The sequence below is a fragment of the Leptidea sinapis genome, chromosome 5, assembly GCF_905404315.1.
Source record: "Leptidea sinapis chromosome 5, ilLepSina1.1, whole genome shotgun sequence".
Taxonomy (NCBI): domain Eukaryota; kingdom Metazoa; phylum Arthropoda; class Insecta; order Lepidoptera; family Pieridae; genus Leptidea; species Leptidea sinapis.
This window is the reverse complement of record NC_066269.1, coordinates 3,582,144-3,603,384: the sequence shown is the minus strand read 5'-3', so window position 1 is coordinate 3,603,384 and position 21,241 is coordinate 3,582,144. Positions and strand designations below refer to the sequence as shown.

The following is a 21,241-nucleotide window of genomic DNA, read 5'->3' as shown; positions in this document are numbered from 1 at the left end:
GGCGAGACAGTCAGTCTATACAGTTAATACCCGGTACTAGGACAAGTACCAGTGGGAGGCTCCTTTGCACCAGATGCCGGCTAGATTATGGGTACCACAACGGCGCCTATTTCTGCCGTGAAGCAGTAATGTGTAAGCATTACTGTGTTTCGGTCTGTAGGGCGCCGTAGCTAGTGAAATTACTGGGCAAATGAGACTTAACATCTTGTCTCAAGGTGACGAGCGCAGTTAAAGTGCCGCTCAGAATTTTTGGGGTTTCAAGAATCCTGAGCGGCACTGCATTGTAATGGGTAGGGCGTATCAATTACATCTGCTGAACGTCCTGCTCGTCTTGTCCCTTATTTTCATAAAAAAAAGTGAAACGCTGACATGATACGAAAAAAAAATTGATTAGAATATCTGTATAATGACTAAGTAGAATTACATGGTAGAAAATATGGGGCAGACCGACAAGTATAGTCGTGTTCTAATCACATATCAATACAGTATGACTGGTGAGACACTAATGATGTATTAGGAGAGTACTACGTTTACAATTCCCAATATAATTATGTATGAAAATTACCTGCATAACTAATTTATTTTAATGGTAGCTTCTTAATTTTTGCACAAACTTCCCTATGAATAAATAAAGTGTGGATACATCATACCGCTGATTGCGCGACTTTTTGAGTGATTAGTTGAGCGCAAGCGCCGACAGGTCCGTGTGTCCGTCTCCCCGCTCCCTACTTCCGTGCCCCGCGATCACCCTGTATCTATATTATGCTCGCCAAATATCAAATATCATTTCACCAGTCACGGGTATATATTACCTATATTATGCTCAATAATATAATGTGGGAGAGGAAAATAAAACACGCTGGTAACTACACAAATATGTATTATCATGATGGTCAACATACAACTGTCTCGTATACATGTGTTTGTTTGTTAACGTCGCTCTTACTTCGCACAGTTCATTAAACTATTTACTATTTTATAATCGTATCATTAACACAAACTGGCCTTGTGGCCTGTACAATAACACGCCCCGCCTTTTGCAAAACAATGATACATATATTATTAATTATTGATCACATTCATAACATGTAAATTACTGAAGAATGACTTAACCAATTAAATCGCACCACATAATCACTATCAATCATGTTTTCTTTTATATAAAAACTAAAATGAACACTTTATAGTAAATAATTGTGCTTACATAAAATATTTTATTTTGAAGTGAAAGCTTCTTTAGCGGCGTATAAAATGATAAACTCGCGTCAGGACACGTGACCTGATCGAAAATTCGTAAGACAGTCATTGGACAGTTATGGATGAATTTTGATTTTTCTGAGAGATAAACTTTTTAATGTAAAACAATTGTAATAGTTCTGAAGTGTTAAATTTTTTATGAATTTTAAAAATAAATTGATATTCTATTTAACGACATAAATATGCTAGCTCCTTTTATACTGATAAATACAGCAATTCGTGTGAAGTTATGCACTAACCATTCCAAAATATTCAAAAAGCACAACGTTGATGTTCAAGTTTTCACATCTGCCGACACTGCCAGAGTGCAACCCGTTATTTTTTAATAATAATAAATTGAAAAACGGTACGTACTTTTTTAACAATCTTCTTTTTCTATTTTGTAAAGTCATATTGTGATGTTGTTTAAAATCTGGATGACTACTTAAGAAAAATTACTGATAAATCTAGCTACCCTTTCAATCACAGTTTCAAATAAGAATCCATTGTAATCTGCTATTATAATAAACATACAACACAATAAAATAATCAAATAAGCTAAAACAATAAATTAACATTCGATATTAAATAATACAACTGAAAATAAAAATAATTCATTAGCATAAAAAATATACTCCATAAAATAAACAAATCTTTTGTTTCAGTCACACATTGACAAGGTGACCTTGATCAATGACATGCGGCGCGGGCGTGTCACTGTGCAAGTCTACGGCGACGTGATTATTGTAAAAGTCATAAACATGATTCAATTTCATCTCGTATACTGTGTCAGATATCGATAGAGAACACATCACTTACACCTACTTACGTTTCGTAACCGAACTATCGTTAAACTAATCGTATATCGTATTCGTTAGATCTGTTCACATCGCTAAAAACGACCAAATAAATATACAACATCAACTTAAGATTTCATATCAAAAGCATTAAACACGGATAAATATACAAATATTGGCGAGTAGGATTCAAACTCACGACTTGCGGTTACTATGATAGACTGAGTTACTGGTAACAAACATGAAAATATGTCTTTTAAATAATTAAACATTGTATGTTTCATAAAGTGATTAAATATATTAAATATTACTGCACTAATAATTTATTGAAAGAGGAGGGTAAACGAAAATATGGGTCTCTTGATGGTAATTCCTCATAGTCTTGCAACCCAAAGGAATTAAATGAGCATTTCCGGCTGTTTACGTGAGTACGCTCGCAAATTTTCCTGTGAAATTGTCCATTCGGTGAAAATGGGTGTTGCAAATTTCCCAAATTAAATTTGTAACCAAAATGGACGATGCGCGACTCGAACCCGACATCAAAAACTATTATGCCTCTCGGGTTCCGTTCAAGCGCTCTTACAAACTGAGCCAACCATCCTAGTGACGTATCTCAGGTTGTGGCTCCATCTACAGGACGTACTTTACAGTTGATACCCTGTTCAACCCCAATAATTGCATATTAGGAAATTGACTTGAAATATCGCTATTTTAAATATAAACAATATAGTTATTTTAAAGGATGGAACCCGACAGGTGTTCGAGTCCCGCATCGTTCATAAATTTTGGTTTCAAATTTAATTTGTATTATTTATCCCAGAAGTCAGGGGATATCACTTTAAAATAACACGTTGCAAGTTGCATCACAAAATAAGAATAGCTCCACTGTACAGAATTTTTTAAAAGATGTCGCTGACAACAACCTATGCATCAGGATGTCCATGACTGACAATGGAGGATGGATAGCCTTAGGGTGGTCCGTCCTCTCATTTTCATAAAGGCTATATCAACCTGCTTCCCACCTTCTGGTATACCAATTTATTATTGCCTTAGTACATTTTTTCAGGCTACAGAAAGATTCACATTAACAGTAAAATATTATGACATATCATTTTGTTTGTACTGTTACTGATGGGTGCTATAAAAAACATGTTCAGCAGTCATGAAACGCAAGCCATGAGTTCATATCCCACTAATTATAATACTTATTACACACTTATCGGCTAAGATTGAAAATTAAAATGATGTGCTAACAACGATAGCACCACGTGACATTTTGTTCCGACAACTCACAAAACTAAATCCGCACTGGTGCCAACATAAAACTATAATAAAATTTATACTCTTAACAGACCAGCGTAAGGTCCGTATTCCAAGTGGTGTCTTCGTATGAAGTCCGTGATCAAATGTATTTCTATACATATAAGGACATATCATTCGTGTTTAAGACAATGTAAGCACACTTTTTTCCTTAGTCGTGTGTCAACTGTAACTGTCCGCATCAAACCTGGACTGAATAAATGTTTAACATTGCTGTTTATTGACCAAGAATATTTTAAAAAACTGATGAAATGCGGCAAAGTTAAGAAGCAGTGTAATTTGTGGCATGCTACATATTTCGGCTTTGTTTTTATATGACGTGATTTGTCTATATGCATAGAACGTGTTGGGACGTGAAAGAGACCGTAAGATTTGTTTATGGATTGAATATTTCTGATATACGGACCTCAGTTAGGGCAGCAACTGAAACGGACAAGGTTCTCATATGGTTGAAACGAATACATTACAATGTCTTATATATTCTCTGCCACTACCTTGTTCTGTTTAAGCTCTTATATAACCGTGAGCTATGAAACTGGGTGTGGGATACTGGTATTTATTAAACTGTAACTTCCTGTCTCTATAGAGAACGACGATTTGTCAGAGATTTTTGCTGGAGAGTGTTTTACAGTTCAGATAAAAAACTGTGACGAGCTCGGATTTCCTTGAAAGTAAAGAAGTCAAGCGGGCCGGATGGCATTTCTCCAATCGTGCTTAGAACGTGTGCCCCTGAGTTGACGTCGGTGCTAACGCGTTTATTCAAATACTCATATTCAAATGTGTAGTCCCTGACTAATGGAAGTCAGTCCTTGTCTAAAAGAGTCCAGAACAGAACAGGTCGGATCTGGCTACCTAGAGACCTATTGCTATTACCATGCTTTCCAAAATGATGGAAAGCATTATTACACGCCAGCTCTTGGTATACCTTGGTCACCAGTTGATCAACGACTGAGAGTACGGCTTTTGCCATGCTCGGCCGGCGGGCGATATTCTGGTACACCTAACACATAGATAGGGCTATCGAAATCAAGACGGCCCATGATTGGTCAGAAATACTATCATATTGAAGGAGTTAAGTCTCTACTCATTGAGACATTAATAAAGCTTAAGAACAAATTTAAGATAATTTCATTTTGGTTTAAGATGCTGCCCTTAAGTGTTGCTAAAACACATTCTGCACACAGTGCCACTAACACAACCATATGCTAATCAAATTATAAAATTGCACACATTCGTCTAGTGAACCCAACTGCACCGACAGAACTTTACTACAGCTAACAAGACAATAACAAAATCCATACAAAACCTAAGCCATTGGAGTTTGATGCAAACTATTGACCAAAAGCTCCACCTGATATAAAATTCTAACAATATAATTTCTGATGTGAAAACAATTATTGTAAGTTATATTTGCTGATTAATTTGTGACGACTTAGAGAATGCGCCGGCGCATAGAAGTATACAAATAAAGATCGGTCGGGCAGTCAGTCGCTGTTACCACAGTACAGTAATAGAACAGTACTTTTAACTTCATACTAGAGCGTCCCAATCGACGCACGCACACATATACATGATTTACACGGATGCTAAGCAATCTTGGGAAGGTTAAACTATTGAGTGCCTCACGCCACCGGGTCTGGTCGTTGTCAGAGTTAAATTAGCTGCGCCTTGACTGTATGTACCAACCCTAGACGTAGGTATAAATTTCAAAGAGACCGCTGAGTTACGCTACTGTTCCATTACTTGTACTGTGCTGCTACCTCAGAATCACTAAACTTAAAAATTAACTACAGTACCACTTACAAGCTACGTATGTATCGTAATATAAACCGCCATAGACTACAGAGAATTTAGTGAGTAATGAACGTCTGAAATAACGAGATCCCGCCACTTTTGATTCTAATACTGCCCGAATATCGTGACTAATACTTGGCTGTCGAATGTGAAACAAATACTGGGTCCAGACGTTATAATTATTAATATATGAATATCGAAAAATAATTTTTAATTATTATGGCAAATAGATTAGTATACAGTGTTAAGGCGCGGCCGTCGGCCAAGCGCGGGGCTCGCGGCTCCGGCACGACGACCTTACAGCAAGAAACGGCCAGATCTGAAATTCAAATCCAAATATTTATATTCAAAATAGGATTTAAAATCACTTATCTAGCACCCATTCGAAATAGTATGCCTCAGACCTGAGCAAAACGGATGCAATAAACTCAGGGGCTGATTTTATTTCTTAATATGTAGTATAGTACAATAAAATTTATAATTAAATAGCCTGACGGCGGTCGATCCATTCCCAGTCTGTGCTATCATTAAGTTAGTCATTTATGTTACAGACATCTTTACCACACAAATATTTTTTAACAATTCTTTTAAATTTCGTAACACATTTGTTTAGGACATTTTCTGACATCTTGTTGTAAAAGCACATACATCGCCCAATAAAAGACTTACGAACTCGACTAAACCCAGTAGTAGGCATAAGAATTTTATGTTTGTACCTGGTGTTAATGACGTGTCATGTCATAATAAAGAACATTTGGAACTCCGAGTGGCAGAGCTGGTACTTGTACTTGCAGAAAAATATAAATGGCATTTATTTTTTCCAACTGATTCCTTAAGAATTCTTTTTGATCTCAGTTCAAACACTACCCACCGCTTCGGAAACAAATGGTGCTCTGGGAGAGGAAACGGCGCAAGAAACTCTCCCAGCATTCTTCTTTGCGCTTTTAATAATAGTGTCGGAAATGTAATTCGAGATCAAAAATGTAAACATAGAAATGTCATTGTCAAAATGACAATTCAGAGATTATCAACATTTTTCTAGGTTCTTTAATAATAAACTTATTTTTATAAATCACTACATAGTATAAAACAAAGTCGCTTTCTCTGTCCCTATATCCCTAGGTATACTTAAATCTTTAAAGCTACGCAACGGATATTGATGCGGTGATAGATAGAGTGACCATCCATTAAATAGTGGAGAAATACTGTTATTTTTGAGGTTTCTAATTTGATGTCGTAAATAATTACATTTTTTCCGCTTAAATTGCAAACGCAGGCTGAACGCATTGAAAACATCTACAGAAAACTCCGCTATGGTAAACGTCTTTAGGATTGTCGTATTGAGAGATGTACTCTTTATTTAATAGGTGTTTACATACGATCGTTCGGCACGGTAACTTGCGGGTGACTGCCCACGCATACAATTGTTCCATGAGTATATAAACCCTTACACGTCTATCTTTTATGGATATCCCACAATAACATTTTTTGTCATTTACTTTTTACGACAAATAATTGCTAATTTTCGAAGCGATTTCCACCAATAAAGCATTAATCCTTATCTAATTAAATACCTTAAATACATTGTTGATTTAATATAGATCTATATGGCCTAATACAGCATATGATTTAAATGCATATTTTCGAAGATATTACAGATTTAAAAATTGCGGGACGTAGCGATTGCGGCGGTTCCGGCCGGCCGGGCGGCGGGGCGTGCCTCTAAATTTCTACCTATTTTTTTTCAGTGCATGACATAGGCTATATATTTTATACCTGTGGGAAGCCGGAGCGGGCCGCTAGTAATAAATAAAACATTAATATATATATATATATATGTATTATAAATCATGTACAAATGTTTTTATTTGATAATGGTTACCAAACTTAAAATAAATAATTTCCATATTAACATTCTTATCGGGGTCTGAAGAGCTTGATGTCGACGAATCGGAATTGGTTACTTTTATAATAAATTTTATTTTCCGCAGCCAACTTGTCCCAGCAAAAGGTTGATAATTAAATTTTTCTCTTTTTACGATTTCTAGCAACTGAGCTTTAATCATATTTTCTTCGTAATTTATATTTTTGAATATAAGCTATTGAATAATTTGCGCTTTCCGTCGGACAGTTGTGGGGTTCGATTCTTAACATCGAGAGTGGTAAGGGACATTAAAACAAATACCGAATTGGTTTTTAGCGTTGGCAGTATGCCCTTTAACCACATTTCGAGATTTCAGCCTGTGGTAAGGCATTCTAAGAAGGCTTTTTTAGGAGTTTTAATTTGAGTAACAGACCACATTTTCGAGGTTGCGTGACTAGTAAAAGTGTTTACTATTATTAACTGTAATCATAAAATCTTCATATTGTATAAAAGCAAATTATTCACCTTCCACTTTCTTGCAAATATAATATACACAGTATACCGCTACATAAACATGTATATAGAATAGGTATATCTTATTAATACACACCTTCATTGACCCAAGTTTATGATATAAACATATAAAATATAGTTTCATATATAAACGAAAAGCAAGAAGAGCACATTCAATCACGATGACCGTCAGAAACCGAATGAACAAAACAATATGGCGACCAGTTATACCTGTCACTACGACCACGATTTTTTATAACATTATTTACGTATCTCTTCTGTAGACGAGCCAAATGTTTAGAGCTTCTATCTTATTGTCAGTGTCAAAGCAAAGTTTGCACAATAAATTTACATTTAAATTTTTGAATTTATTTTATGGTATATTCAAAAGAGAAAACGTTATGCAATATTTAATTATATGTATATAGACTACACTGATAATCTTAAAATGATATTTTAGTATATTTCAACACGCACAATCAAAAAGGTTATTATTTGCTGTTGGCAACACTATTGTTTACATTTTTGAGCTCGAATTATATTTCCGACTATAGAGTTATATTATTATTAATATTATTTTTAAGAAAAACATAATATAGATGGGGTAGTAATAATGCGCATGCATTTAATTTAGAAGATACAGACAGAAAATGAGAATTGTAAGTTACCTATGGCGAGAGATCCTGGTGCATGGGGTCGTAGCCCATGGAGCCGTCATAGGGCGGCTGCGGCTGGTCGTAGGGCGCCGCGGGCAGCGAGTAGCCCATGGAGTCCTGCGTGGGCGCGGGCGACATCATGGGCGTGGCCGTGCCCGACGCGGCGCCCAGCGAGTACGGCGACGCGCCTGCTGTGCACCAAGCTGATACCTCATCATTCTGACCACTTCCTGACACCCCCCTCCACCTACCCCCCGACCACACGATCTCCACAGACTCGAGACACAGTAGACATAATATGTACCAGTACGCAAACTCCCTGCAAACGTTCGAAATGACACACTCACACAAACATGCGCATCGACGAGGCCCCTAAGCGGTTTTCGCGGTCAAGACGAGTCGAGTATCACGTTGTTATTAATTATTATTATAAACTCCAGTTTTCGTTTTTTAAAACTATAAAAAGAATGAATTTTTATTATATTATTATTATAATCAGTAGGTAAGTATTCGAATTATTAGTCCGTGAGATCGATTATAATAAATTCGTGAACATAATTCACAATTTACACTAAGATGGCGGCTGAAATATTTATTATCATTTTTTATGAGTTTGTTTATGTTTTTTATATTTATTTATTTTGGACAAAAATACTCACCTACATGTGTTTTTGTCATGGTTTTCGTGAGTGTTGAAACCAGCACTAGCTGGAGTGCTGTCAAAATGAAAGATCAAGATGGCGGCTACAATAAATTATCAAGTTTTTGTCACGCGTGTCGTTTTTATGGTTTTCGAGGGTGCTAAAATAGATAGTGGTGTCAGAATGTCAATCCAGATGGTGGCTGAATTAAACTGACAATTTTTGCATCATGGGTGTCGTTTTCATAGTTTTTGAGGATGCTCAAACTGATAGTGCTGAAAAAGATAGTGCTGTCAAAATGTAAATCCAAGATGGCGGCCGCAGCTACATGAAATTATCAACTTTTTTATCATGGGAATCATTTCATGATTCTCGAGGGTGTTGAAGCCGATCATTATCGGACTTTTGAAATAAAATTGTGTGTTCACCGACACTCCCGCAAATCTCAAAAATGATACCCATATTGATTTTATTGAAAATGTCACATCTGCCATCTTGAATCTTGAAATGGGTGTCATATTTGTAATTGACACTCCCGAAAATTTCGAAAGTGATACCCAATTTGAATTTATTGTAAAAGTCACATCCGCCATCTTGGATCTCAATATAGATGTCATTATCCTTATTGACACTCAAGAAAATAATATTTGAAGACATGTCCGTGGGATGACTGCAGGAAAGAGTTTCTTAAGACTGTGGTAGAAGTGAAACTTCGACGGATAAAGTTTAAGAACACATATTTCAAATAAAATATTCCAACCAAAATTAAAAAAGAACCAAAAAAAATCTTTTCAAGAAAAACATTCTATAAAATATTGTTTAAAAATATTACATAACAGTCATCATGTAGACTATAATATTGCATTATATGTATACTGTGTAGCTATCATACATACACTATACATAACAATCTTACGCTTTTCACTTTTTTACGCTCTGCAACGCCCCATAAGGAACTTCGTTCCAAAACTCCTTTTTATAGTTGGTTAGAAAAATAACCTGACAACCCTATTGCTTCAATGGAGTGTACGCACATGTAGGTAAGTATTTTATCAACAAGGCTTAGTTTCCATACTGAGTATTCCGTACTGTACTCGAGGTTCGTTCTCAACGCAATACCAAGCTGTTAAACGCATTACCAGTGAGAGGCTAGTTTGCACAGGATTCCGGCTAGTTTATGGGTACCACAACGGCGCCTATTTCTGCCGTGAAGCAGTAATGTGTAAACATTACAGTGTTTCGGTATGAAGGGCGCCGTAGCTAGTGAAATTACTTTTTATTTTTATTTGGGACACTTAATTATTTTTATGTGAAACAATTTGGACAAACAGGAAGCATATTTACGAAATAAATCTTGATGTTATGAAATATTATTGACAAATTCATAAAAAAACAGTATTTTATTTATTATGTACGGGACAGTGTCTGTCGGGTCAGCTAGTTGTATATAAAAGAGAAGTATACATAGAATTACATACATATATCCACTAACAAATATTTTTAATTACCAGCAGCTTTCTTGGCAGCGTAGAGGTTCGCCTCTTCTTGAGCTTTTCCGATATTTTTCTTGTAACGAATGCGTTTGTTGCCGAACCAATTGGATACCTAAAAGTAAAGACCAAAATGATATTAACAATTAAAAAAGTACAATTTTGTCGAAATAATGTATGAGAAACTAGTATCAAACTAATTGAAGTTTAATTTTTGAAGTGAAAACTTCTTTTGTGGTGTTGAACACTTTTCTTGGGATGGGTATAAGATCTTAAACTCGCGTCAGGACAGGTAACCTGATCGAAAATTAGTAAGACAGTCGTTGAAGTTATGGATGAAAGTTAATTTTTCTTAGAGATTTTAATATTTTTTTTTAAACTTTATACTATAATTCTGATAGTTCTGAAGTGTTAAATTTTTATGTAATATAAATTGTCATTTTTGTGTACAATAGCGCAATAAATAAATATTGTATTTAAAATGGATTCATTTTTCTTCGCATTTGTACACACGCAATCAAGTTTGCTGTCAGCTGAGCACTATGCGCAACATGGCCAGCGCTGACCGTCGGTCGAGGACTAAATGCAGCCTAAAGTAATATTACGCTGGTAGCCTATTAATAAACAAATCAAAGTTTATATTAATGGCAGGGGAATTTTATAAGATTGAATATTTTAATTTAATTTTAGCCATTTCAATTATGTTCAAATAAGTTTGTAGTTTTATAGTTATTCCAGTGGAGGTTGCAATAACTTCTAAGATCCCTGTGACTTGTGGCTTCCGAAAGATCTATATATCACATAATATGTATAAGAGATATAAAAAGGGACCCATAATGCTACCCTGAGAGACTCCTGCTTTGGATATCAATAAAGTTAGACCTACTGTTACCATGTTTGATGTAGAAATGCCTTTCTTATAAGTATGATTCAATAAACTTGAAATAATTGATGGATAAGTTAATATGTACTTTATAGAGGAGTCTATCGTGCTGCACTTTATCAAAGGCTTATGTCATATAGGCAAATGTTATATCCACAAATACAACGGAAACTTTCTAAAGCATTGTATTTTTCATTAACCTATGTACTTATTTTTGATTGTTCCATGCCTTCGCCTAAATTCGAACTGATGCTCAGGGATCAAGTTTATTTCCCACAATTTAATGATGAGCCTCTCTAAAATGATGAGTCTTTCTAAAAAGACTTTGGTACCTCAGAGGGATGATGTAAGGAACTGATAGGACGTTACGATTTTACTGGGGGATTTTTCCTGGCTCCGGGACAAGAATGATTTCTGTCACTTTCTATCGAGATATAATATAATTGAGTCTAGCCAATGCTGGGCGAATGTGGAATATCTACTTTAAAAGTAATACCTTCGACCATTGACAAACAAATACTATTTAGTGTTAATGTGTATGTAGTGAATCCAAATGCATACACACCCCCTTATTCATAATAGTCTGCTAACTTAAAGCATTGCTTATTCTCACTCTGTCTTCTTCTATTGACCTAAGTCAGAATGAGAAAAAATACTCCTTAGCGGCTGTTTAAAGTTAGCGGACCATTATGAATAAATGGGTTAATATTTGAATAGGTACAATGAGTAGAGATTGTTTGATAAGAAGTGTCGGGGAACACCTGCGAGACGGTAATGCCGCACTTGCGCGCCATCTCCTCCTTAGCCTCCTCGCTGGGATACGGGTTGGAGAGGTGCGAGTAGAAGTACTCGTTGAGCAAGTCGAGCGCGCGCTTGCTGAAGTTGCGCCTCCTGCGTCGCGAGTCCAGGAAGCTACGGTGAGTAACCATCTAGTTATGTACCTGCGAGACGGTGATGCCGCACTTGCGCGCCAGTTCCTCTTTAGCCTCTTCGCTGGGGTACGGGTTGGAGAGGTGCGAGTAGAAGTACTCGTTCAGTATTTCTGATGCCTGCTTGCTAAAGTTGCGGCGTTTTCGACGCGCGTCCAGGAAACTGCAAGCGTTAAATTGTCATAACATGTAATTGAGGCCAAAGTTGAGCTGGTGTCAAGTTTGCATAGATATGTAACCGCTATTCCTACATGTGTTTTAATGTAGAATGAAGATTGCATTATAAAAAACAAAATTCATGCAAATATAATGTGTAATTCGGTGTCTTAAATTTTGCCGTGCAAAACACACAAGTGGGAGGCTCTTTTGCACAGGAAGCCGGCTAGATTATGGGTACCACAACGGCGCCTATTTCTGCCGTGAAGCAGTAATGTGTAAACTTAACTGTGTTTCGATCTGAAGGGGGCGCCGTAGCTAGTGAAATTACTGGGCAAACGAGACTTAACATCTTATGTCTGAAGGTGACGAGCGCAATTGTAGTGCCGCTCAGATTTTTTGGGTTTTTCAAGAATCCTGAACGGCACTGCATTGTAATGGGTAGGGCGTATCAATTACCATCAGCTGAACGTTCTGCTCATCTCATCCCTTATTTTCATTAAAAAAAACTAATTTGCCACTGACATATTTAGTATAAAATCAACTCAAATCTTGCAACACCGTTATGGAGAAAGAAAACGGCATCCTACGGCACAGTAATGCATAAACATTAATGTATTTCCGTCTGAAGGGCGCCGTAGCTAGAGAAGTTACTGGGCAAATAAGACTTAACATCTTATGTCTCAAGGAGACGAGCGCAATTGTAGTGCCGCTCAGAATTTTTGGGTTTTTCAAGAATCCTGAGCGGCCCTGCATATATCAACCAAGCCAGAGCTAAAACTCGACGCAATAACAGTCTTATCTTGCGGCGTGATTGAGAGCGCGGAGAGACGTTTGACGCGAACAATTCATTCAACGACTTGAGACTTTTTCGGCCATATTTGAATTATAAACGTGTAATACGTACCGCGAGCGCAGTATCATGACGGCCTCACACGTTGACTGCTTCAGCTGCATCTGGATGGAACTGAACTTCTTATGAATTATCTGCACCATGCGCTCAATCTCCTGTAATAATTATTGTGTGGTATAGTTATGATTGAATAATTATCCGTTTTTCTTTTCATTAAAATATAACGGTTCAGATTTAATTGTTTTATATTTCTCTTCACTAAGTTTTATAGCAGTATTAGCTGACCCGACAGACATTGTTCTGTAGATAATAAAAAAAAATTGCCAGTAATATTTCAAAACATCAAGAATTATTACGTAACATATGCTCCTTGTTGTTATAATGAAATTGTTTCACAGCAGAACTGTCAAACCGTACGTCACCAAATTCTCTCACAGAAAATATGTCCATACAAATCAAACATTGGAAATAAAAATAATTATGGGTTCCAAATCGAAATAAAACCTATCCTATCTCTCAAGTTGGACTAAACTGCACTCCATGAGGTAATCCCCATTTAAATCCGTTCATTAGTGTAGGAGTCCATCGCGGACAAACAACGTGTGACGTAATTTATATATATTAAGATGTATGTAATTCTATTCTCAAAAATTCAATCCCTGCTCATAAGTTACAAGAAAATTGAAAACCATCTTTCTGTGCATATTTTATTCTATACATTTTGTGTGTATTATCAGCAGCACTCTTAACATTCAGATCAATTTGAGTATTAGAAGCAATCTGTCATACTTTAATCTGAAATAATCTGTTTCAGGTGTTATAAGAAAATAAACTCCATCGTTGTCGGTCCCAAGCCCGAATGAGAAGGGAGGAGGGTTGGTGTGGAGGAGACCTAACCCGACATCCCTGTGTGGACCTAGAGCCCACGGGGCGATAACCAGTGACCGTGAGGATCTAAATACCCTCTAAAAAGACTGACGCGAAAGGATGTGGGAGCCCACCGCGCTTATTTTCCCTTGAAAACCCCCGACGTAAAGACCCCATTAACCATCGCCGCCACACAGTACCCGGGCTGGATGGTGTGAAATTGACGACCAAAGCTTCCCCTGGGGTGAGTCGACAGGCTTCAGAGGGAGGAAATGCTACTGTCGGTGTCACAACACCTAATATCGAGAGGACCTCAATTCGAACCCACCGTCGCATTGGCACTTTGAACGTCCGAGGTCTGCTAATGGCGGGCAAACTGGCCATCGTGGAAAAGGAAATGGAATCACTTAATATCACCATACTAGGCGTTGCTGAAACTCACATGCGTGGTAATGGCCACTTCAACACTAAGGCGGGGAACACCATGCACTTCTCGGGCTGTGAAGATTTAGAAGTAGGAATGGGATAGGAATCATATTGCCGCTACATATGAATAAGTATGTCCTCGGTTATAACCCGGCGTCGGATAGAATCCTGACAATGAAGCTGAGCACCAAACCGTGTGCTGTGAGTGTGCTGAATATTTAACAAATATACGCGCCGACGGCACAAGCTCAAGATGAGGTAATTGACGACTTCTATGGGAAACTGGAATTCAATTCCTGGTTGGGAAAATGATCCTTGGTGACTGGAATGCCAAAGTCGGTAGTACACTTGCGGATGACCATATCAGAAGCACAGTTGGAAAATTTGGACTTGGCATTAGGAATGAACGGGGTGGAAAACTGATCGAGTTCTGTACAGCCAGAAATCTCAGTATTATGAACACGTATTTTCAACACATCCAAGACGTTTATACGCATGGACAGCTCCAGGCGATAGGCACAGAAATCAAATCGACTATATTATTCTAGATACCCGTTGGAGATCCTCAGTTTCGAATGTGAAAACCTTTCACACCGCCAGAGACAGGAATAGATGGAGAGCGATCATACGAGACAAAGTGATACAGAAGGGGGTCACGACCCTCAGTACTGAGGATTACGACGCAGGGAGGAGGAAGAAAATAAAACATTGTTTAATCTTAGAACCGATCATTACCGTTAAACTTAGAAAACACATACTCAAAGCTTGGTAGTCTACTTTAACATGATACTGGCTTCCACATAAGCCACAGTGGGAAGAATACAATAGAATGGCGAATTCATAACAGCAACAGTTAACACCATAGAGGATGTAAGTACTGGGTAATAAAAGGGGGAACTACCAAGTAAAAATTTAAATTTAGTTTAGTATGAAACATGCACTGATTTGACATAAGTTTGGAATATAAATTACTGTATGGCGATTGGCCACGAAGTATAATCCGGCTAAGTTTGAAAGCGAACAGTTGCTTAAAACGTAGTAGATTTCGGCTATCTCCTTTTTTTTACAAGATTATAGCCGTCATCTGTCAATCTATCAATGACTGCATGTTACGAACAATTGAGTGAATTGCTTTTTTTTAGAAGAGCTTCACTAGCCTGGTTAACACTACCATTAGTAAAGTCAATAACTAAGGTCTAGTTATAAGCAGAATACAAGTTAAAGAACAGTAGCATAGCTCAGCGGTCTCATTGAATTTTTACCTACGTCTGGGCGGAACGCTAGGGTAGGGTTGGTACATATGAAAAGATTGACGACGCATACGGCGCGGCGCAGTTAATTTAACTCGACCAACCTCGGCGGCGTACAGTACTCAATAGTTTTGTCTCCCCAAGAATTCTTAGCGGCCGTATAAATTGTGTGTATGTATGCGTGCGTCGATTCGGGCGCTCAAGGTTAAAGTACTGTTCTATTACAATATTGTGTTATAAGTTATATCATCAAGGCCTCTGACATTGTTCGGTACTTGGTGGTTCCGGTAAAAGGTCGAAAAGTTGGTGACGCGTCACGCGAAGTAGACTTTAACTCTTTTGTTGTTCGCGTCCCGACAGAAAATATATTGACCTTCCTGGACCTGAAGCTGTGGCCAAAGGGGGTGGTGTTCCGCAAGTATCGTGGACGTCGCCGACCGCCGGAAGTTACCGAAGCCGCGCACACATCGACACTTCACATCGACGCGTAAATGTGACGTAGATATAAATTATATAAATATGTATGTTAGACGTTATGGGCCTTATAGAATTCTATATGTGAATGTGGCCTTGAGGAAGGTACTCTTGAACATATTTTTTTCTATTGCCCTAAATTGTCAATTCCTTTATATGACCTTCTACCGAAGGATATCCCTCGCCCCATCAACATCCCTTTTCTTCTTACTTTATGCCATTCCCCTTTCATAAAGATTCTTTACAAATTTATCTCCCGCAATAATATTAAATTGTAATTTCTATCCTCTATACTTTCTACGCTTCTATTAGGCACATATTCCCACTTACATTCACACATTTCTCCCTTAAACTTAGATTAGATACTAACAAGGTAGTTAATATGTGTTATGGGTGTTTATTACTAACCATACTAACTCTTGTTGCCTATTTTTCAGTTCACAAAAAAAAACCACAGCTATATCAACCCATCATTTCCTTTTAAATCAGCTCTTTATATACTTCAATCAGCTAAATTGAAAAAAAAAATCTCTCCACCTTGACGTTGGCCGAATCGTCGACATTCAGTCGACGGAGCCAGTTATAAAAAAAAAATGATTTACTATTATTATAATAAACAGCTCACCTTAGGTGTGATGGGGCGGGTGCGACTCTGTTCCCGGAGCAGGTTCATCACGTGGGTGGTGAACTCGTTGCAAGCATTCTCGTACTTATCCAGCTCCTGGTGGTAGATCTGTCTGATCTGTGCCAGCTTCGCGCGGTAGTCCGAGTGCTCGATCGCGTTATCTGCTTGGGCCACAGTGCCTTAAGTTGCCGCATAAGGGGGGCAAAAAATATCACATGCAACTCCCACACACATATATTTGTTAGTACACACACTCTATGTGCAAGCTGCACTGTTTAATTATATGGTTTTGAAATGCCTATTTTAATAAGAGACACCATCTCATCATTTAATACACAAAATAAAAGTAGGATTTCCAATAATTATTACTTGAAATAGAATTACACCATTAATATTTTTTTTTATTAAACCTTGGTCAGAATATATTATTTAATTTACATTCCACATTAAAAACAGTGCAGCATTGCAATTATTTTAAGTAGCCATCTATATATTAGTAAATAAGTATAAATTGTTACAAAAACTTCCAATAATTTCTCCATTTCACATATTTATTTGGCTTTAATATTAAATCACAATAATTTATTAATATTATTTATTATGACTGCCTTACACAAAGTGTTTATGGAGCCGTCAGTTATTTTCAAGACAGTTCAAAAGCATTCTACCAGTTGTATATTTGAATGTTCTACTATTGATATACCAACGACGACGACCTGTATAGCCGAGTGGTTAGTGATCCTACCTACTAAGCTAGAGGTCCTGGGTTCGAATCCCGGTAGGTGCAAGCATTTATATGATGAATATGGATGTTTGTTTCCGAGTCATGGATGTTTAAATGAATTTATGTATGTTTAAGTAAGTATATTGTATTAAATATATCGTTGTCTTGTAACCCATAACACAGGCTATATATGCTTAACTTGGGGCAAGATAATTTGTGTAAAAAGTGTGTCCATATTATTATTATTACCAACAAATTCTCTGCCGACGACCATTAAAGGGTCACATGTTTTTACTGTTAAAGGCAGAAATAAAAATTCAGTTATTTCTGTTGACACAATGAATTCTTAATAATGCTTTAGCATTTTATATATCGAATGCTCATTAATTAACAAAAAAAGAGTTCTATTCCAGATTAGTTCATTTTGCTTAAATGTCGGCCTTTAATGCCTGGACACTAATCTATGGTTTTACACACTCCTGCAATGGGAAGCAATGGTTCTTATTACAAGAGAGACAATAATTTTTTTAGAAAATTTGTTGTTTTTAAAGTGTTATCCCTCTATTTTTGGGATAAATTAAGCAAATTAAATTTGTAACCAAAATCTATGAACGATGCGGGACTAGGACCCGCTCCTCTCGGGTTCCGTCCGAGCACTCTTACCAACTTGGAGAACTCAATGGTTGGCTTGTTCATAAATTATGGTTTCAAATTTAATTTATATATTTTTTTAGTCTATTTGTCTGTAACTGATTTAATGGTAAGATTGCAAAATAGTAAAATTTTACAGAATTCAGTCGCTAGTGGTATCTAGCAAGAAATATCTGGGGGAAATAACCAATAGAGTGTATTGTATATTTCCAAAGAAATACCCCATCTAATTACCCCATTCTCCAGCAGCTGCCGAAGCTGATGCAGCGGCTCCAGCACCACCTCCCTTTTCAGGACCGGCCACACCTTCCGCTATCAACATGTTGTCTAACCTCATCAGCTGAGGGTCTGGTGGCTCCTCTTCTTGCGTGTTGCGAAGTGATAAGACTATACACCATAATCATTTTATTTATTAATTATTCTATTTAAATGACACAGTTAAACAAATAAAATGTCCAACCCTAAATTCGGGATGCAAATTGCTAATGCCAACAAGTCGCACAAGTAATTTGCAAATTTAGCAATAAAAAAAAAAACAATTTAATCTAGCCTGAAAATTCACGCAAAATTAAAGCTCTGTTCAAACTGAGGCGAATAACGCCCGGGACACTGGACGGAAGTCGCTCGCGCCGATTGTGTCAGCTAACTTGTATGGACGTGTTCAAATTGACGAGAGTAGTCGCTCAAGTTGAGAGGCTAAGCAAGTGAGCGAATTACTCTAAAACGCGTACCGCTTCCTAAGAGCTTAAAAGATTATGAACGAACCCCTTTGATCATTAACTATCACAGGCTCATAGTATGTGGAAGATGTGTTAGACAATGATGAATTACAATTATGGGAACCGGCTTCGAGTCACTCAACTAACAGACTTCCAGTTGATGAACCAGAACTGAGTAGATCTTCACAGGAGGATATTTGAAGTGATGAACAATCAATGTTGTGAATTCAGTCTGTATTCTCTATATACCTCTGTGTTCCTAACAACCAAATCTACAGTTGAAGAAATATTCACAGCCCCCCCAGGTTAAAAAATGTAGTCACCACTTTTTATTACTTTGAGTTTTTGACAATATTTGTATTACTTGTTGTTATATGCTTTATATTAGGTTCACCTGTATGTTTGTATGTATGTTTGTAACCGACTTCTTTGGGCGCGATTTTGACTCACTTTAAACGGCTATTTTTCATTCAAACTTTGTAGATTTATAGAGGACCGATGACATTACACTAATTTGACTAAAAAATGAAAAATAAATAATAGTTAAAAAGAACTATAAAGCACTCTTTATATATAATTCAATTAAAAGTAAATTTAAATTGAAAATAGTGTAAAAAATATATTTTATTGTAAAAAAAAAGTGTGGGGTGTAGAAGAATTATTATTTTAATAATATCTTAGAAAGCACCCCACACTTTTTTTACAATAAAATATATTTTTTTACACTATTTTCAATTTAAATTTATTTTCTATTGTTCAGTTGAATTTTATATAAAGCATACTTTTTAGTTTTTTTTAACTATTATTTATTACTGTTTGCTACTCACACAAATGTTTAAGTCAGTAATAGAAATAAACTGGGGAATGTTATGTCAGATAAGAAAAAGTGTTTTAATGAAATCCTTATTTACATTGGGAATACAGTTGTTGGTAGGTATTCGGAGCAGGTTTTTTAAACTGATTTCAATGTACTATATAATGCTGTTTTTTTTAATTTGAATTTGAACTTAAAATATTTTGTATCATAATATTATGGGTTAAGCTTTGATTTATTTTATAAGTTCAAAATAAAATAGCAATTCCTAATAACAAAATTAGGAGAGAAATTAAATGAGTTTGTATGGATTACAACATTGTAACAGTGGTATCATGTTATGTTCCTAGAATTGGTATACATGGAATAGTGGTATGCTTAAAATTAATTTTTAGTACAGCTGGGATCTAGCAGGGAGGCCAACAGGCAAACAATATCCTTTCTTCTTTTATTTCTGTATAAGAGAGATTGAACTGGTCAATATAAGGGTACAAAAAAAGGTCCATAATCCTCACCCAACCTTCTGTGATCCAGTAAAACAATATATATAAATTGAACCACTCAGTAAATTAATTAATGGTTTATAATTAGATTGTCAGAATAAATTCTGATGCTGATAATTCAGCAATAAATTCAAATTGAAAACCATGACTAATCATCATCAGGTCAGAACGGAATTCAGTCATATGTATCTCAATTATTTACATTCCTAGACTGTCTTGTGTGTAGATAAACAAACAAAGATAAAATCAATAATATATATAAACAAATAATTGATTGAATTTCATATGGAGTAATGTTGTTGCTAATATGAATTTTAATAGTCTTAATATTTCAAACAGGAAACTGACCTGTTTTCTCTTTAATTTCACACAGAACAGAAAATAGAGCAGGTTTCATTCTATGACAATTTAATGTATGCTTTCTAGCTTGTGCCTCGTCCAAACTCTGGTCTGTTATATTCATAATTTGCTGAAGGATTTCGCCAATGTCTTGTTTCCGTGCTTCACCTTCTCCAGTAGCAGGCGTACCTTCGCCCCCGGGCAAACCGTAGCCCTGGGGTCCCATGAGGCCACCGCTATGCGCCATCATTCTATTTGGATCATCCATTTTATAAATTTACTTAACACTTATATTAAAAAATATATATAATAACGTCAACGAGATTGATTTTAAGTGGAATACATATAACATTGAATGTAAAGCTGTAGGCTTATAAAATTTCTCACAAATTTCTCCTCATCAGTCAGCAATAAAATGGCCGACTCGAGATTCTTTGTCCTGAGAAACGTCAAAATAATCAAATCTTTAAATTTTATAGTTAATAGAACAAACACAATGCTGCCATCCCACTTCCACTCATTTCATTACTGAGGTCATTAGAAAAGGACAGCAGCATGTTTAACAACATAATATATTAATATCAAATATGTAACAGTCCACAGGTTAGTCTGCCGCTAATGTGAATTGTGAAGGTTGACTTCCCAATCTCAAATTCTCAGACCAAATTCTCGAAAAACGACGGAACAAATTAAGATTTATGTGTATAGCGATGGAAC

General features: G+C 36.5%; 1 protein-coding gene across 3 annotated transcripts; it reads right to left on the bottom strand.

Moving 5' to 3' along the window:
• Positions 1-863: 863 nt before the first annotated feature.
• LOC126964475 (homeobox protein extradenticle) lies at positions 864-20,970 on the bottom strand. 3 transcript variants are annotated; one of them, XM_050807600.1, is made up of 8 exons: positions 20,534-20,970; positions 18,384-18,536; positions 16,775-16,935; positions 13,187-13,287; positions 12,136-12,286; positions 10,330-10,426; positions 8,193-8,383; positions 864-5,466 (listed from the first exon to the last, which is right to left on the bottom strand). In XM_050807600.1, the coding sequence occupies exons 1-7, from the start codon at positions 20,790-20,792 to the stop codon at positions 8,193-8,195; spliced, it is 1,113 nt and encodes a 370-aa protein (XP_050663557.1). In that variant the 5' UTR covers positions 20,793-20,970; the 3' UTR covers positions 864-5,466. The 3 variants fall into 3 exon arrangements, with proteins under 3 accessions (XP_050663557.1, XP_050663558.1, XP_050663559.1); XM_050807601.1 differs by having other exon boundaries at positions 8,193-8,371; XM_050807602.1 differs by having other exon boundaries at positions 8,193-8,368.
• Between the last annotated feature and the right edge of the window lie 271 nt (positions 20,971-21,241).